The sequence below is a fragment of the Aspergillus fischeri genome, genomic scaffold (genome assembly GCF_000149645.3).
Source record: "Aspergillus fischeri NRRL 181 1099437636264 genomic scaffold, whole genome shotgun sequence".
Taxonomy (NCBI): Eukaryota; Fungi; Ascomycota; class Eurotiomycetes; order Eurotiales; family Aspergillaceae; genus Aspergillus; species Aspergillus fischeri.
Window position 1 is genome coordinate 5,518,016 of NW_001509762.1, and position 17,630 is coordinate 5,535,645.

Sequence of the window (17,630 nt, forward strand, 5' to 3'; positions counted from 1 at the left end):
ATACCCTGGGCTTGAATTTCAGAGAAATGCCGGTTTCAAGTCTCACTTTCGTATGTGTAGATGTATATTAGACCGTGGTCGCTTTGTTTATATTAGCAACCGGTCGCGTCGATTAGCCTAGAATTGATTTTAATGCAGTTATATATATGTCGATCATACATGCAGGACGCTATTCCCGAAAGTAAAACCGAGTTGGACCTTTGCTTAGAAGATAAAGTTGAGAGATGAAGATAAGAGACTCTCTTGTGAAGCTATCCATAGATCAATCGCTGGGGTGGAGCTGGTCGGGATGACGCCAGTTGACAGCTGAGCTCCACTACTCCGGATGGGGTAACCCGGTTCGATTTTAAGGATTACTCGACAGCTTATCTCTCAGCTGAACAGCTTACGCGCCCTTCATTCCAACCATGCTTTCACAACTACATTATCACACTTGATTTAACAGAGCACTCCAGGTGTCAACCAGCATAAAATGAAACCCATCATCGCCGTCCCCGCCGTCCTGGCGCTCGCCCACCGCGCCTGGTCACGCAAGACCCTCACTCCATTGGGCATCATCACCGCAGTCCTGACCGCGATCGCGCACGTCATGCATCCATGGTCCACGCCCTTTGCGCTCCTCGCGGTGTTTTACCTGGGTGGATCGAAGGTCACCAAGGTATGTCACCTCGATATGCCCCGTTTCTCGTCCGCAATTGACTGATTCGGCGCACTGTGAGACATAGGTCAAACACGAGGTCAAGTCCCGGCTTACGCTCTCCGCGACGGGCGCTGAGGGCGGCGAGACCCAGCGCACTCATATCCAGGTGTTGGCGAACTCGGTCGTCGCGACGGTGCTAGTCCTGCTACATGCGTGGGTTCTGGTCCGTGGTGCCGAGGAGGAGGAAGAGTGTTTCTCGCTTGGTCGGCGGGCGGGAGATGTTTTGGTTGTGGGGATTGTGGCGTATGTTTACCCGGTGGATCGATTGATTGTCAATGGCTGGGTTTGGCGATTGTACTGATGTGATGACTGCGGCTAGGAACTACGCTGCTGTCGCGGCGGATACGTTTTCCTCTGAGCTGGGGATTCTCTCCAAGTCGAAGCCAAGGCTGATAACTTCGCCTACGCTCCGGGTTGTGCCGCCTGGTACGAACGGTGGGGTTACGGCTACGGGGTTGTTGGCTGGTGTGCTGGGGGCGTTTACGATTGCGGTGACGTCGGCCATTCTCATACCTTTTTGCTCGGGGGAGGCGTCTGGGCCGGTGAGTCGGGTGCAGTGGGTCCTGGCTGTGACGGTTTGGGGTGCGTTGGGAAGCGTGCTGGACAGTATCCTGGGTGGACTGTTACAGGCGAGCGTGGTGGATAAGCGCAGCGGGAAGATTGTCGAGGGTACTGGTGGTGGAAAGGTATGTTTATTCGAAGTTGTTTCGCTCTTTCCGCAGGTGTCTAACGTGGATGCAGGTCCTCGTCCACCCTTCCTCCGCCCGACCTGGCAGCACGGCGCCGGTGTCGGGCTTCTCTCGCAGTACTGATGGGAGCGTACACCTCCGCAATACCGAGGAGGTTGCGAATGCTGCCGCGTTGAAAGGTACTCGGGCTACGGGGACTTCGAGGGGCATGTCGCCAGGGCGGGCCACGGAGCCGCATCATGAGAGCCGGCGGGTCGAGAGCGGATGGGATGTCCTGGATAATAATGCTGTGAACCTTTTGATGGCTTTCATGATGAGTGTGGGCGGTATGTTTGTTGCATGCTGGGCGTGGGATTTTTCCATCAGTGACGTTGGGCGATCTATTGGCGTCTTTTGAGTCATTTGCTGGATATGCCGTTGCACGACGGGCTATGCTATGGACCAGATTGATGACAGTATGAGACCTGGTGATATTTCCTTGTTAGGTAGAGATATTAGAAGCAGGAACAATAGGAAATTTATCATCAGGATCCCAGTTTGATGAGAAGAATGATCGCGGAGTCCCCTCGAGATCCTTCTACGGAAATGTATCTAGTCCCCCCAATCGGGTAGTGGTATGATTCATAGAGGAGATGTAGAGAACCTGGTAGGATCTGTAAGCGCGAGTCACGTGAGACATATCGCGCCTGAGGCAGCCCGGCATACGTTCTGTGGCTCTCAGCCTTGTTCCTGGCGGGTGTAGATTCCTTTCACACAATGGCGTTACCTGACAATATTGCAAGGAGGTGTTTGCTTACCAATACCTACCTCTATCTTGGATTCTGCCCAGAAACTTGAAGAAGCTGGAAGTTGTAAGCTTGTAGATGACTAGCGCGGTGGATCCACAGAATACGGACATTTGTGGAACCAGCAAACCTAACAAACAGCATAAAATATGGAGAAAGTGAGACAGACAAACAGTGCAAAACAGGTGCAAACTCACCAACGTCATCCATCTCGTCTCTTGTCTCCACCGGGATTGCAGCTATGGCAGCTTGCGCGCTTATGGTTGGATTGTTAAACGACGCGACTCCCAATTCTACAGCAGGATCGTTACTGCTCAGGGTAAATATTTCCGTTTGCATGAGTCACTTGCAATGGTGTCCCGGTTGAGTCGGGTTTTCACCGAGCACGACGGAGAAACAAGGCGTTGTTGAGAGAGTGATGAGAAGTTTGAGAAGTCGCGAGTGCAAAAGGCATCAAAATTATGGATACAGGAATCAGGCGGGCTAACTTGATAGTGATTTGTGTTTGTGACTTGCATTAAGACTTGCATGGATGGTATACGCTCAGGTACAGGCTATTCCTGCAGAGTGGGATGGCCGACGTCATCACACCACTCGGACTCCGTACCTTACCTCGCATCTGATAATCCAATTCGCGATCTTCGGTTCTGGCGGCTCCTTGGTATTATTTCTCTCTTGTTGAGTGAGAAGAGGATGCCTACCTAGTGCGGGGTGTTTGCATCAAAATAGCTCAGTTTTTCATTTGTTAGCTTGAAGTGTATTATTCAGGGACGGCCTATCGTGTTCCATGCAACAAACATGATGATGATGATGCTGGATCTGGCGATGCTTACCCCTACATCCGGGCAGGAGCTCGAGGTCTGGCCCATAGAGCTGCCCTTTCTACCTCATCCCGACTAATCACCATGCTGCATCATATTCTACTATTAGTAGTAGTCCTGTTCCTGGAGAATGTTCCGTCCAATTCCCCCCCCATTTATTTCTTTTTTGCATCTGATCCAGCAGCTCAGCTCTGTCATTTAAACTAGTGCATTCCCCTCCAGTACCCCTCACTCATTTCTTTTGTCGAAACAAGGGCCGAAATCTCCCTATATCAACCTGATTTTTTCTTCGTTCTTTACTCCGAGAACATACTGCTCGCCTTTCCTTTTCCTCCTGTTGTCCCTTGAAGTTTAAAAAGTATAGTCAGAATGTCCCCGTTGCCGTGCCCTTCGAAAAATGTCGAGATCGTCGATATACATCAAAATGACGTGGAATTCTCGCTCGTGAACGAGATTCGCAAGGGTCTCAACCCTCCCGAGGGTACTCCAAAATCATTGCCCACCATGCTGCTCTACGACGCTCAAGGGCTTAAGCTCTTCGAAGAAATCACCTACGTGGATGAGTACTACCTGACCAACGCGGAAATCGAAGTGTTGCAGAACCACTCCAAGAAAATTGTGGAACGCGTTCCCGAGAACGCACAATTATTGGAGCTGGGTAGTGGGTATGATTTGTTCCGAAGAATGCTCCGAGGGTTCTGTATCTAATCACCTGTGCAGGAACCTTCGTAAGATAAAGATCCTTCTTCAAGAGTTCGAGCGGACAGGAAAGCACGTCGACTACTATGCCTTGGATCTATCCCTGTCAGAGCTACAGCGCACCTTTGCCGAGGTATCATCTGACGAGTACTCTCACGTTGATCTCCACGGTCTTCACGGGACCTATGATGATGCCCTTGCCTGGCTGAGCAATCCCCAGAACCTACAGCGTCCCACTGTGGTTATGTCCATGGGATCATCAATGGGGAATTTCAGTCGTGAAGGTGCAGCAGAGTTTCTTGCCCAGTTTGCTCGGCTGCTCAAGCCATCTGATCTGATGATCATTGGGCTAGATGCTTGTACGGACCCGGAAAAGGTCTACAAGGCATACAACGATTCAAAGGGCATTACTCAGAGGTTCTACGAGAATGGTCTATTACATGCGAATGCAATCCTTGGATACGAGGCATTCAAGCTTTCGGAATGGGAGGTGGTGACAGACTACGACGTTGCCGGGGGTCGACATCGAGCATTCTACTCACCGAAGCAGGATGTTACGATCGATGGCGTGCTTCTGCAAAAAGGCGAGAGATTGGTTTTTGAAGAGGCAACCAAGTATAGCCCTCAACAACGGGAACAACTCTGGCGGGATGCGAACCTCGTCCTTTATGATGAGCTTGGAAATAGCTCTGAAGAATACCGTAAGTTAGTCCTTGCCTCCCGCAGCGCTGTGAGCAGAGATTATGGCAGAAGCGTCGACTAATGAACTACCATTCACTGACAGATATCCATCTGCTGTCACCGCCAACCCTCAGCCTTCCTAGCCAACCGTCCGAATATGCCGTCAATCCAGTTCCGAGCTTCAAAGAATTCCAGTCATTGTGGACCGCTTGGGACACTGTTACAAAGGCCATGGTGCCCCGCGAAGAACTCCTCGCGAAACCTATCAAGCTTCGCAATGCATTGATCTTCTACTTTGGACACATCCCCACATTCATGGGTCTGTATTCCAGAACCTTTTATTCAATGCCGTGAGCATGATACTGATGCTCTGTTAGATATCCACTTGACACGGGCTCTTGGTGGCTCTCCGACAGAACCACGAAACTATCGACAGATTTTCGAGCGTGGGATTGACCCCGACGTAGACAATCCTGAGCACTGCCACTCTCATAGTGAAATTCCAGATGAATGGCCTCCCCTTGCTGAGATTCTGGATTACCAGGACAGAGTCAGAGGTAGGGTTGAATCGGTTTTGCAGAGGGATGACATAACGCAGAACCGCTGCCTTGGAGAAGCACTCTGGATTGGCTTCGAGCATGAAGCAATGCACCTGGAGACCTTCCTCTATATGCTTTTGCAGAGTGACAAGACTCTCCCACCGCCCCTTGCAGACAGACCAGATTTTGAGAAGTTGTTCCATCAGGCCAGAGCGAACGCGAAACCAAATGAATGGTTTGCTATACCCGAACAGACATTATCCATCGGCCTTGACGATACTGACGAACGATCTTTGCCTGATGTGTCTTTTGGATGGGACAATGAGAAGCCTCAGCGAACGATCACAGTTCGTGCGTTCGAAGCACAGGCTCGTGCTATAACAAACGGCGAATATGCCAAATATCTGCAAGCGACTCGTCAGCGCCGGCGGCCAGAGTCGTGGGTCCTAACTCATTCGGACGAGAATTATCCAATCTCCAAGGGGGTGACTCTGGAGAGCAGCCAAGCCACGAAGGATTTCATGGACAATTTCGCTGTCCGCACCGTATTTGGACCTGTTCCGCTTGAATTCGCGCAGGATTGGCCTGTTATGGCTTCCTATGACGAACTGTCCCTATACGCCGAATGGGTGGGCTGCAGACTTCCCACTTATGAGGAGGTCAAGAGTATCTACAACTACTCCGCTCAGCTGAAGGAGGCAAGACAACATGAGCCATCAGATCATGAGAGGTTCGTATATTCCACTAAGTGTTTGAATTTAGCTTCGTCTGACAGAAGGCAGCAACGGTGTCAACGGTGTCAACGGCACTAACGGTGATATTGTGACGAACGGGCACTCGAAGGTTCACCAGGACAAGCCCCGGACCTCAGAACACCAGCCAGTCCAACCTCCTTCCCAAAGCACAATGCCAGTATTTGTTGACCTCCACGGTTGCAACGTTGGGTTCAAGCACTGGCACCCTACCCCGGTCATCCAGAACGGCGATCGACTTGCCGGTCAGGGTGAGTTGGGAGGAGTCTGGGAATGGACCAGCACGCCATTGACGCCACATGATGGCTTCAAGGTCATGGATATTTATCCAGGTTATACAGGTAAGCTGTTGACCTGCTCGGCGGATTTCTATAAACTCAACTAACCGGCGATAGCGGACTTCTTTGACGGAAAGCACAACATTGTCCTGGGTGGTTCATGGGCCACGCATCCCAGAATCGCGGGACGGACAACATTGTAAGTTATCACCTGTCATGTCGACCTGAATATGCACTAACTGTCTCAAGTGTCAACTGGTATCAACACAACTATCCTTACACTTGGGCGGGAGCACGTCTCGTGCGCAACCAGTAGGATAGACGTGTCGTCTAGAATTTTGTATAGAGATGATCCATGGAAAGCAATTGGATGCTATTCTTTGGTACCACTGAAGACCATCAAGCTACAACCCTACCAGAACCTCTTTGGAGGGTCCGTTTACGAGTAACGTTTGCGAGTGGCGTAGTTGAAATGCTATTGTGGCATAGTGTATGCGATGTCGCAATAAGCTGATCGAAGTAGTGAACATGTCTATTCCTCTTCCTCCTAGGATCTAAATTCTATCTCCAGGTACCTTAACGTACCCTGACCATAACAACGCCACCCGGATATGTTTCGGACCATTGAGGACGGGGAATATAGATATCAGTCCCCTTTCGGCGGAGACTATACAAAAAATAGTGGACCCCGCCACCAGCGGGGAGCTCCACCTGATAACGTGACAAGACACCCCTCCAGCATAGATAACACTCGCAGAGACCCCTCGGTATATGACCTATTTCCTCTCCCCCCCCCCCCCCCCCCCACTGCTCTCCCTCCGACCTGTACAAACGAATTACCATAATCTGACTGAGACAATATGTCCGCAGAAACAATCACAACTATCTCCCCCTCCACCAACCGCCCGATTCTCACCCGTACCGGCATCTCCACCGATGAAATCAAGCGCATCCCCGACCTCGCGCAGGAGGCATTCCGCTCCTTCTCGCAGTCCACGACCCTCGCGCAGCGACAGCAGATCGTCGACCGGGCACTATCCATCCTCGAGAAGAGGAAGGATGAGCTTGCGCACCAGTTGACGGAGCAGATGGGGCGGCCGATTTCGTACACGGGTGTTGAGATCTCGACGGCTGTGAAGCGCAGTCAGTACTTGAATCGGATTGCGCCGTCGGTGCTGGGTGAGGAGGGGGTTGTGCCTGGGGAGGAGGAGAAGGGGTTCAAGAGGTTTATTAAGCGGAAGCCGGTGGGGGTTGTGCTGATTATATTTGCGTGGAATGTATGTTTCCGGTTTTCAAGTGCGGTTGGTTGTTTGAGATGAGGGTCGTTTTACTGACGATGATTTGTATAGTATCCCTACCTGGTTCTGGTTAACAGCTTGATTCCGGCGATTCTGGCGGGCAATGCTGTTATTTTGAAGCCGTCGCCTCAGACGCCCACGGTCGTGGAGGAGGTTGCTGCTGCGTTCGCTGAGGCTGGTCTTCCAGAGAATGTGCTCCAGTATTTCCACTGCGGGGCGCCGGAGGTGCTTGAGAAGCTTGTTCGGTCGCCTCAGGTTAACCATATCTGCTTCACTGGGTCTGTGGCTGGTGGGTTGGCTGTTCAGAAGGCCGCGTCGGATCGCATTGTCAGTGTTGGGCTCGAGCTGGGTGGCAAGGATCCGGCTTATGTGCGGGACGATGTGGATGTGGCGTGGGCGGCGGAGGAGATTGTTGATGGGGCAATCTTCAACAGTGGTCAGAGCTGCTGCGCGATTGAGCGGGTGTACGTCCACAAGAACATCTACGAGACGTTCGTCGCCGAAGTGAAGAAGGTGTTGAGCAAGTATTGTGTTGGGGATCCGTCGGAGAAGACTACGCAGATTGGGCCCGTCATCTCGAAGCGCGCGAAGGAGACGATTTTGGCGCATATCGCTGAGGCGGTCGAGAAGGGCGCTCGGGACGAGACCCCTGCCAACGAGACGTTCGACAATCTTCCTGCCGATGGTAATTACGTCAAGCCCACATTGCTGACGGGCGTCAATCACAATATGCGTGTCATGACGGAGGAGACTTTTGGCCCTGTGCTTCCCGTGATGAAGGTCGAGAGCGACGAGGAGGCAGTCAAGCTCATGAACGACAGCGAGTTCGGACTCACTGCAAGCATCTGGACGAAGGATGTCCCTAGGGCTGAGGATCTCATTGAGCAAGTCGAGGCGGGAACAGTCTTCATCAACAGATCTGACTACCCTAGTCCGGTAAGTAGCGCACGCTCTCTGGTTCATGTTCCACCGAAGATGACGATTGACATGTCTGTAGGATCTTGCATGGACCGGTTGGAAGAACTCAGGTCGTGGTGTCACGCTGAGCAGGTTCGGGTTCGAGCAATTCGTCAAGCTCAAGAGCTATCATGTCAAGGATTATCCGAAATAGATAACTCATACATGACTTGTTATCCTTTGACAGCCATTAGCATCGAAATACCAAGAGTCAGGCCCTATTGGCGAACTATTTAGATAGACTCAGGTAGCAGTAATATCACTGGACACTCTCAGTCGACGGACAAGAATTTGAGGAATGGTTATTCAAGATCTCGACCCTCACGAGGCACGCCCGTCTCTTATCTCCTGTCACAGGGCGGCTGAGGATTGCGCGCCAACGACAAAGGTCATGCCGATTCGCACCAGATAGACCTCTTAAATGCTGCAGCTAAGCCAAATGTAGTTTATTTCAATTCCCACGATGGTTAGGATACTGCCGAAGGTGCAGGAATTTGAGCTAGCGATGGCCAGAAGCGTAGTGAAGTGCCAGTCAGCTGCTGCATTCAGGACAATTATCGACCTCCCATTGATTGCCGCCATAACCGGCATGATAGAGCGAGAAAGCAAAGGGCATATCTACTCCAATCTCCCTTGACCTCGAAGGAATTTTGCACATGCCAAGGGATGATTCGACGCTTCAGTTTCGAGACCTTCCCTTTACAGTTTCGAGACAGACGGATCCCTCGCCCACCGGCCAATCGAAAGGAAGATTAAACCAAATTGCAGTCAATCAGACATGGGAATTCATCGACCAGACGGGGCGACAGGAATGTCAATACTGAGGAGGGGCCCGCTGCTGTCGCATAGTTGCTGAAGCAAGGGATATGCACATTCGTAGGCACAATCCTCGTTCCCCCTTCTGGATCGCGCAGCGCCCATAGAGCATACGACCGTACACGAGAGAAGGAGGTTAGGAGCCCAGTGGTGCTGTGCTGTCTTCGGCCCAATTTTGAACTTGGCCGACCCTCATACACGTCGCGTGTGGAGGCGGAAAATGGACTGACGTAGGAATGTTGATCGCGATAACGACAATAGTTACGAGCGATGGAACACTGTTTAATGCAGCTCCCTGGATGATCGAAACCTTCATACTGCCACGAGCGCGCCTATGAGGAGCGCAATACTACTGAAACACAGAACAGACAAGTCGACCTTTTCAAAGTAGAGGAAAGGTATCAGGCAAATTGCCTTTGGCTGTTATCGCTATGGGCTATTTTTATCAGCGTAAGATGTGATGGCACATTCTGTGCACGTCAAATGGTGCATATGCATACTGCCGCTTTCCGAGACATCTGGGACGTTGGACTGGAACAGGTCGATTTAAGCCACTGGAGTTAGGAATAAAGGCCCAGCAAATCGGTAACCGATTTAGACAAAGCGAGTCACAACTGCGTACCCAGGAATCTAGGCGCAGGGGGGCTTGCTGCACGTATCCAGTCCATGTACCAGACGCGGAAGTCTGTTGCTGTAGAAGTGTTATCGACACACTTTCAAGGAGCCGATGACAGCGGTGTAAGTATGCAAGGCCTGACAATTTTGTTGCCCTGCATTTTCATCGAAATTCGACGAAGATCGAATGAGGAAGAGTTCGTCAAGAAGGGCCCAAGAACTCCCCGGCAGAAAATTCCACGGTTTCGTCGAGGCCGTCTTATTGGGACAAGTCACCTAGGTAAAACCCGCAAATGCAGCACTGCTGCGAGGGGACAGCTGCCAAAGGAATGTGTGACAGCGCGCTTCACAAACTTTTCCCTCGAAACTATCGCAATGCTCGTCGTTCCACAGAGACTACTGATCAGCTTAGCCTACATTGCAGCAGGCGGAAACCGTCAAACAAGGCCATACTGTAGGCTGCAGCTCCTTAGAGGACATTCACTATATATGAATGTACCCATGTCCATGTCAAAATCAACTTTCTGACTCCAATCCATAGCCTTGACGTCATAGAGCATCGACCAGTCCTTCATTTATCGTGAATTTTTGTATTGTTTCAAGCGTTTCAGTCGAAAGTCCATCGTTTGGTATAACGTCGTTCGTTCAAAGCAGCCTGCGAAAGTGCCCTCTTGCCGCTAGTTTTCGCATCATTTCTGATCTTCGCGTCGCGAAAGTTATTGCATATATCGGTCAACCGGATTTCAACACTCATTTTCCATTTCTTTCCCATCAATTGTATTACCAACTTGTCCCAACTATGGAGTGCTTCAGACAGATCCTCCGATTCGTGAAATCACCATTTCAGAAGAAGACACATAGGGTCTTGGAGATAGTAAGTCCAAAGCCCTCAGCATTCCTCGAGCGAAATTCTGACATTGTCCGCAGGGCCCACCAACGAACTTCCGCAAAGAAGAGCTGCCAAACTTCTTCCCGGACGATGAGTTAGTTCCATTGCTAAATCATAATATTGAAACTAGTTCTGACGATTTTTCTACCCAGCGCACTGACATTGCATAGTCATGGCTCGGCACTAGAGAAGGACACAGTCAAGGGAGTTCAGCGACAGCCGTCCACACGGGACAAGATCAAGGAGCATGTCCGGAGGCTGAGCATTAAACTCGTGGGCCCGTCTTCTTGCCATGAGTGATGATTTCGCTTTGACAAAGATGTTGAATCCGACTTCGGATCGTTGGACATTTCGAAGCATGTCGCCAATGGATATCTCTAGGAGATTGGGGATTGTCGCTGTTCTATGTTCAAAACAAAAATGTCGGAACTTCATTGAGACGGGATTTTTTCGAATTTACACCACTTTCGTTCGGATCCTTTGTATTATTAGCTGTGTGAGATTTGAGCCGGCCATGTGCCGAAGGGTTTGGATTTGACGGCTCTGGTAGCTCGTCAAAGTCATCGAAGAATACTTTTCTTCTCGATCTACCCAACGGTGGAGTCCTGTGAATAATGCGGACGGGTCTTTTTCCTTTATCATCATTGGCAGCATACTGAGGAGTAGAAGAACTGGTCCTTAAGACCGGTGAGTTGGCATCTGATCCAATAGAATGTTTCTTTTCTGTCGGTCTTGTGGAAGTCTTGGTGATCTGTACGTCCAAGTCGTCATCCTCCGTAGCAGTTGCACCCGCCGCATGATCGTCTGCTTCAATTTCAGCCTTCAGTGAAGAACGGGTATGCGCATCAGGATTCGTCTTCTGCCTTTTCGACCCAGACGCCTGGGCGAACCCAGCAGCCGCCCTAGTGGACGATTTAACACCTTGCATGCCCACTAGCGAGCGAGCCTTCCGTGGGCTCGTCATAAGGTACCCTAGCGAGGTACCAGCAAGCCCATCGTCTTCATCTGTATCGTCTTCCTCCTTATCAGAGTCCAGCTGCGGCCGCTTACCGCCCATTTTCTCCAGGCCTGCCCTTTGACGGGCTGAGAGGGCGGCCGCCGCGTCCTTCCTCTTCGTCTCTTCGCTTCTCGGCGTGACACCATCAGTAGGTCGGGCAAGGTCTTTAATTGCTGCTGCGTTTTGGAGTTTTGCCTCCTTGCGTTTGACGTATTCCGCATAGTGGAGGTGCTTGGTGAACGTCTGCGCCATGGCGTAGAACTCGTCTTCGACCATCATGTAAATATCATCTTTATCGAACCCTTCAATCAAATATCTATGGTTGGTATATCAGTAAAGCTCCGCGGGTCCCCGTGCTGATCTGCAGTGCGTACTCTTCTGACGGACATCGCTGGATCGAAGACGTTGGAGGACTCGGCGCTGCGTAGATCTTATCAGAGAGGACCTGTACACCCCCAGAATCTCCTTCTACTTACAAGACCGAAAAAAATCTCGTTTCTCTTTGCGAGACGTAGACTTGGATGCCTTCGGAGTCTCCTCAGCGCTGTGGTCCGAACCTTTCTCGTGCTTCGCTTCACGTCGACGCGGTGAACTCTTTGCGTCCTCGGCTTTGGTACCACTGCCTATAAGCCATGGAAGAGTTCGAGGCATGTTGAACTGTATTCTTTCAAAATTTCGGCTGAGGCGAAACGCGACATCACTGAGCTTCTATCGTTGTGTTGTCAGGTCTTCAATGTTGAGATCTGACTATAATTTATCTCCGCAATCGATGAACGAGCGAGCGCGGGAGGCGTTCCGCCCCGCTCTCCGCAATGGTATTTAGTCTACCTAGCAAGTAGCTGGAAACTGTGGGCCAACTCAACTTTCACTCATCGCAAAATAAGAAAGGTAGATGGATCAGGGTATCTTGATTTGATATGACTATTGAGGTATTCGTGATGTGAAATCTAGTTCTTGCCCAACGCCGATAGGATAACACCCGAAAGATGAAGAAAACCATGTGCCCAGCCAAATCAAATGGTGACATCGTGTACAGGAAAACGCCTGGTGAATAAAATAGCCCAGCAAAACGCCATGAGTAAATCCATAAGGTGTTTACGCCTCTCCAGGGCGCTTGCTATTGCAGCTCACAATCTTCACCTTATCTGCCGTCACTGTCGTCTGGTTGTCCAGCTTGAACGTAACGTCTTTAATAAGGAAGGTCCAGACTTCGTCGCAGAATCGATAGGTATCCAGGTGACCCTACAGTCCAAGAAAGGGCAAGTCAGTCACCGTCAATGTTCTCATAAGAGCAGTCCTATTCCCAGTTTCCCAGATCGGTCAGGCAGATTGTAGACGGAAGAAGCTACCTTGAACGTAAGCCTTGCGCGCACTTTATCCGCGAGCACTTCTGTAATAACACGATCAAATGTGGAGAGAATCTTCATGGCGAGCTGGGGCTCAATCCGGCCTTCGTTGATCAAGTCATCGAGCGTATCGGTAAGGGAGAGACCGAGACTGGGTAAAATGGTTAGTGAAAAGCAACACAGCTTTTGCTGAGCGTCTAGTACCTGCTCCCGCGATACAACTCATAGTATGCCTGGGCACTCATGTTGTCATTTAAATGTGAGCGATCAAGTCAGGGGATGGCGAAAAGATGAATCAGTAAGAGTCAGGCTGGGCCGGTTGAAGCGTATCGCGGGGACAACCATCACGTGATAATTTAATTCGCAATGTCATGTGATATTGACATCACTACGGAGTTTTGATGATTACATCAGTGTCAACAGAATAACACCCCAGAAAGGTACAAAACTTGGAATATCTACTTCTTCTGATGGAGCTGAATCTCAAAATTCTTTTGCTTGACACATGAGCATCATGAATGTACAACAAATATCGTGCATGGCAGGACGCCTGCCTGTGCGTACATCACGCCTCTGCTCTGGAAAGCGGCTCTTATCCTACACGACGCAAAAGTCGTCCAAGTCAGATGCTAAAACTGGTTCGTGCATGATGTACCCCATGCGATGATCGTCTCTCATTGCTAAAGTCCCTCGAAGTTCAGACCCCGTCCGAGGATCCATCGAAGGTCCGCGACGGCAGCCAGGAATCAAAACCCAAAGTGACCAAAAGTGTTGCTCAAGCGGACGAGGAGCTTCGTGAACGCCTCGAACAGATGTCTGGTGAGGGTGGGGCCTCTGGTATCGAATATGAGGATGGCAAACCAACCGCCATGAAACGGAGTGTTCGCAATAACATGTTTCGCTACATCTGAGCGAGCAACCTGGCTATGTCCACGAATTTCTGACCTGGCGTGCATGGGCATAGGGGCGAGAGTCGGATATGCGCCATATAGCATCGTATTCACTTAGGCTGTTGTGAGTGAAATATGCTTTGCGGCGTATCCACCAGTTGTTTAAACTGAGATGGATTGCAGTCATACGCCGCCGGGCCTTCCCTTCGCTTGCAGTTACTCCATATCGGCTTATGCATCGTCAGAGATAATCTGATCTATTGCGTTATCCCGGTCTCGCGAAGACTATCCACAGTGACCATGTCCTCAGACTCGGTATCACATCTGGATGGATGATGAAGGAGGACATCCTGCGGAGCTGGTTTGAGAAGATCGAGGAAGAACCGTCTTTGAAGTTGATTACCAAAAAATAAGATTGTGCATACAGAAACGGTCATAATACAGACCTCTGGAGACCGGCATTCAAAGCTGGGAATGAAAATTCAAAAAGTCCAATTACTCAGCTTTAAAAGGATGGAGCAAATAATTCACTCTAAGACCTGTTGAACAGAGGACAGAAAAGAAACACCAAAATCCCTCTATCTCGGAAAACAGAGAAAACCGAGGCTCCTGCAGATAGCGCCAGTTCGAGAATAGATTCAGACCGCATGATAATCATAATCTCTCGTTAAAATTTCATTTGGAACGTTCACTGGAGAACCAGGCATTTCTAACCGTTGTTCACCATTCCAGCAAGCACGCCAGCACCGATGACTCCTCCATCTGAAGCTTCTCGCAGAAATACTGATTTACCGCTCTTCTGGGGACCCGTTCTCATGATCAGTCGATCAATGTATTGCTGACACGTCTCCTTGAAATTGGGATAGTGTTGGATTATCCCGCCAGTGTAAGCAACAACAAGCTCTTCAGGGCCCGACTGCCAATCTGCAGGTGTCTGTGTAGGCAGTAGAACTGGAACAATCGGCCTTTGACCATTCCTAGCAGCGCCTGCCTCCAAGGACGAGGATGTAGTCTCGTTCAAAATGGCCTGCAGTTTAGCGCTACCGTTGCGCTGAGGCGATGCGGCAGTTGAACTTTGCGGTGAGTTCTCATTGCTATCCACCTTCAACTCAATCTCTTCTGCGCAGGCGAGTAATCCAACCACTGCCGCAGCTATTAACCCAGCAGATCGACTCTGTACAACTCGAGCGATCTTCCGAAAAGCGCCCGCAGTCAAAGCATCCCAGCACCATTCGCTACTCTCGGGTGGAGGTAACGATTGGTTCAGTTCCGCAGCGAGATCTTCGTCACGTTGTGGGCGAGCGACTTTGTCTGAGACGTACGATGTGGTCAGGGCATATTCCTGGACGAGCGTTGCGGGAAGCTGTTTCTTCTCCAGTCCAACAATGTTCGTAAGGTAGTCAAAGAGTATCAGCCGAATAAGTTCTCCGATGTACCGTCCGCCGGTCATGTACTCGAAGGGCTGAAACCCAGGACGTGCACATGCTTTGTCTAGCTCTTCGTCCCACTTGGTTATGATATTGAGCTCTTTCAAAGGAGGGGCGGCGCCCGAAATGGTCCATTCAGTGTTGACAATTGTTTCTTTTGCTTCCGGGTTCTTTGACTTGACATGTTCCGCTTTAGATTCATGTAGAGACTCAAGCTTCATGGGAATAGTGGCGTTGCAGCCCGTGCCTACAATGATACCCATTGCGACACGACTGTTGGGCAGGGACTTGACGGAGTAAGCTAGAGATGCAAGCGTAGCGACGGCATCATTTGTGATAGCGGCGATCTTCAGTTTAGGTAGTGCAAAGAGTTTCCGGCGCTTGCTCGAGGGCTCGTCCTCGTCAGGACGTCTGGTGTGCTTCTCGTAACCATGAAGCAGGATGTTGCGAAGATTGAGATCCGAGGTGATAGCGAACCCTTTGCCCATCGGCATCAACGTGGCTTCCGCGAGCGATTCTTGCCTGTATGACTTTGTCAGTCAAACGGAATTGCACCAGAGTCACCCGAGAGAGGATAATAACAGGTCACGACTTTTCATGGCAAGGATACTCACATGATAGGAAAACTGAACGTAATTCCCATGTCTAATTCTTGGGGAATGTTGCCCTTCGTGGCGTCCGATGTCAAGCTTTCGGCGACCACTTCCGCTATACAGTCCCCAATCCATGCGAAGAGGTCCTCCGCCTTATCCATCTTCAAATGTTCCTGTATGGGCCATGCTTTCTCTAGTGTCCGTTTGACTCGTTGTCTCTGCGCCTTTCGAAGGGTATCCCTTGATCTTTCCGATGCGTCTGTTGAACGGATATAGGAGTCGGCCGCTTCCCCCAACAGTTCAATGAATGCGACTCGCAGATTGCTTCCTCCAACATCAATAGCCAGATAACGACCGGTCTCAAGACCCGTGGGCAGTCTAGTGACGGGAGTGGGCAAAAACTGCTGGTCAGAGTGTAATGCTAGGTGGCGGTATGTGCTCGAGAAGCGACGCGCAAGTCTGTAGAGGACTGCTTCGTCAAGGACCAAAGGCGACAGAAAATCATCAAGCCTACGTTGGTACTCTAGGTACTCTTTCTGTGAAGGATCAAGCTCGGACACATTTTCTTCCTCATCCTCTTCGACGTCGATTACGTCTTCATGTATATCATGGTCCTCATCCCTGCTGTTCTCCGCCTGTATCACATTCATCGGTGCCATTGTAAATCTCCTGGATGTGTGAGAATGCGAAATGACCCGATCAAGTGGAATGCATGAAATCCGAAAAGGTCATTCGAGTAGACTCATAGGATGCGAATGTATGTATTCAAGTTTATGCCATGCACAGCGCGCGCATGTCTCAATGGCAGGGACAGGTTTTGTTGATTTCGCTCCCTTGGATTGCCACAGGTCGATCAAACGAGGAGCTTGAGCTGAAAACAAGATTGAGGGCTTGATCGTCAAGGCGCATGAATCTGAACGGGTCCTTCGAAGCTGTTATTGCGGAGAAGGGGAAGCTCCGGTGCGAGGGCGAAGGATCAAGGGAGTAAGTTGTCGAGCAAGATCTGTATCTCTAAAATGGGAATCAGTGAGCCACAAGTTGCGAGGACTGCCTAAATCCGAAGAACATCATGAAGTGCCAATGACAGCAAGGATCTGCGGGAACCGCAGGAATAATGGCAAGGGCAGTGGCCACAGAGCAGGATAGTCATTGCGCGCAAAAAAAGAAAACTATTGGCACAAACAAGGACGGGGGAAATTAAATTACCTATCCTCAATAATACCTTAGATGTGGACGTGATCAACACTGATTCTCCACAGTTGAGGCAGAAGCTGGTTATGTCGGAAAGCGACTATGCGATGTGGAAAGAAAGGGCTATTAAGTATAGACAGACAGACTAGCTAGAGGGAGTAAGAAAAGGGTCTAAACAGGACCAGCCAGTGGATACGAAGCCATTATTCTCCACAACACGGGAGAGGAAGGAAAGGAAAGGTAATTATTCAACGGTGAGGTGCTGCTGGAGGGAGGGGTGGAGGGAAATAAGAGTGGGAAAGATGGAAGATCTTAGGAGGAGTAGTACGTAGTAGCTTCACTTGCTTCAAAGCCGCTGCAGATGGAGCAAATGCGACCTTCGGCACGAGACGATGTGACCCTGCTGAATCAATCCGAGCAATGACAGCCTGAGACATCGTGTGTGGTTGACGACAACTGTGGATGACTCGGATATTCTCCGGCACTGGTTAGATTAACACCTTTAGTGGTAAATATGCTCTCTTCATCGTTTAGCATATTGTTGATTGTTTGATTGATTGTTGATGTTTCCTTTCATACCAGTTCTCCGCCCTCCAGTACATCTTCCTCATATTGATGCCTCTCCGCTTGACAGTACCAACTCACAACTCCTCCATCTACCCCTATG

The 17,630-nt window shown here is 50.2% G+C and overlaps 7 protein-coding genes across 7 annotated transcripts; 4 read left to right on the top strand and 3 right to left on the bottom strand.

The window, feature by feature from the left end:
* Window positions 1-472: 472 nt before the first annotated feature.
* Window positions 473-1,786, top strand: NFIA_090870 (DUF92 domain-containing protein; the record flags this gene model as incomplete). The annotated part of the gene is made up of 4 exons (XM_001261025.1): window positions 473-658; window positions 726-943; window positions 1,020-1,386; window positions 1,442-1,786. The coding sequence occupies 4 exons, from the start codon at window positions 473-475 to the stop codon at window positions 1,784-1,786; spliced, it is 1,116 nt and encodes a 371-aa protein (XP_001261026.1).
* Window positions 1,787-3,364: 1,578 nt separating this feature from the next.
* Window positions 3,365-6,260, top strand: NFIA_090880 (DUF323 domain protein; the record flags this gene model as incomplete). Its single annotated transcript, XM_001261026.1, has 7 exons — window positions 3,365-3,660; window positions 3,716-4,395; window positions 4,479-4,694; window positions 4,753-5,644; window positions 5,697-6,007; window positions 6,062-6,143; window positions 6,194-6,260. 7 exons carry the CDS (start codon window positions 3,365-3,367, stop codon window positions 6,258-6,260), a joined length of 2,544 nt encoding a protein of 847 aa, XP_001261027.1.
* Window positions 6,261-6,804: 544 nt separating this feature from the next.
* NFIA_090890 (aldehyde dehydrogenase family protein) lies at window positions 6,805-8,353 on the top strand (the record flags this gene model as incomplete). Its single annotated transcript, XM_001261027.1, has 3 exons — window positions 6,805-7,221; window positions 7,294-8,178; window positions 8,240-8,353. The coding sequence occupies 3 exons, from the start codon at window positions 6,805-6,807 to the stop codon at window positions 8,351-8,353; spliced, it is 1,416 nt and encodes a 471-aa protein (XP_001261028.1).
* A 2,349-nt stretch (window positions 8,354-10,702) lies between these two features.
* On the bottom strand, window positions 10,703-12,167 carry NFIA_090900 (uncharacterized protein; the record flags this gene model as incomplete). The annotated part of the gene is made up of 3 exons (XM_001261028.1): window positions 10,703-10,917; window positions 10,982-11,818; window positions 11,993-12,167. 3 exons carry the CDS (start codon window positions 12,165-12,167, stop codon window positions 10,703-10,705), a joined length of 1,227 nt encoding a protein of 408 aa, XP_001261029.1.
* Window positions 12,168-12,611: 444 nt separating this feature from the next.
* Window positions 12,612-13,107, bottom strand: NFIA_090910 (transcription initiation factor IIA subunit gamma; the record flags this gene model as incomplete). Its single annotated transcript, XM_001261029.1, has 3 exons — window positions 12,612-12,758; window positions 12,866-13,013; window positions 13,067-13,107. The coding sequence occupies 3 exons, from the start codon at window positions 13,105-13,107 to the stop codon at window positions 12,612-12,614; spliced, it is 336 nt and encodes a 111-aa protein (XP_001261030.1).
* Window positions 13,108-13,376: 269 nt separating this feature from the next.
* NFIA_090920 (uncharacterized protein) lies at window positions 13,377-13,773 on the top strand (the record flags this gene model as incomplete). The annotated part of the gene is made up of 2 exons (XM_001261030.1): window positions 13,377-13,418; window positions 13,549-13,773. 2 exons carry the CDS (start codon window positions 13,377-13,379, stop codon window positions 13,771-13,773), a joined length of 267 nt encoding a protein of 88 aa, XP_001261031.1.
* Window positions 13,774-14,461: 688 nt separating this feature from the next.
* NFIA_090930 (hexokinase family protein) lies at window positions 14,462-16,431 on the bottom strand (the record flags this gene model as incomplete). The annotated part of the gene is made up of 2 exons (XM_001261031.1): window positions 14,462-15,701; window positions 15,794-16,431. 2 exons carry the CDS (start codon window positions 16,429-16,431, stop codon window positions 14,462-14,464), a joined length of 1,878 nt encoding a protein of 625 aa, XP_001261032.1.
* Between the last annotated feature and the right edge of the window lie 1,199 nt (window positions 16,432-17,630).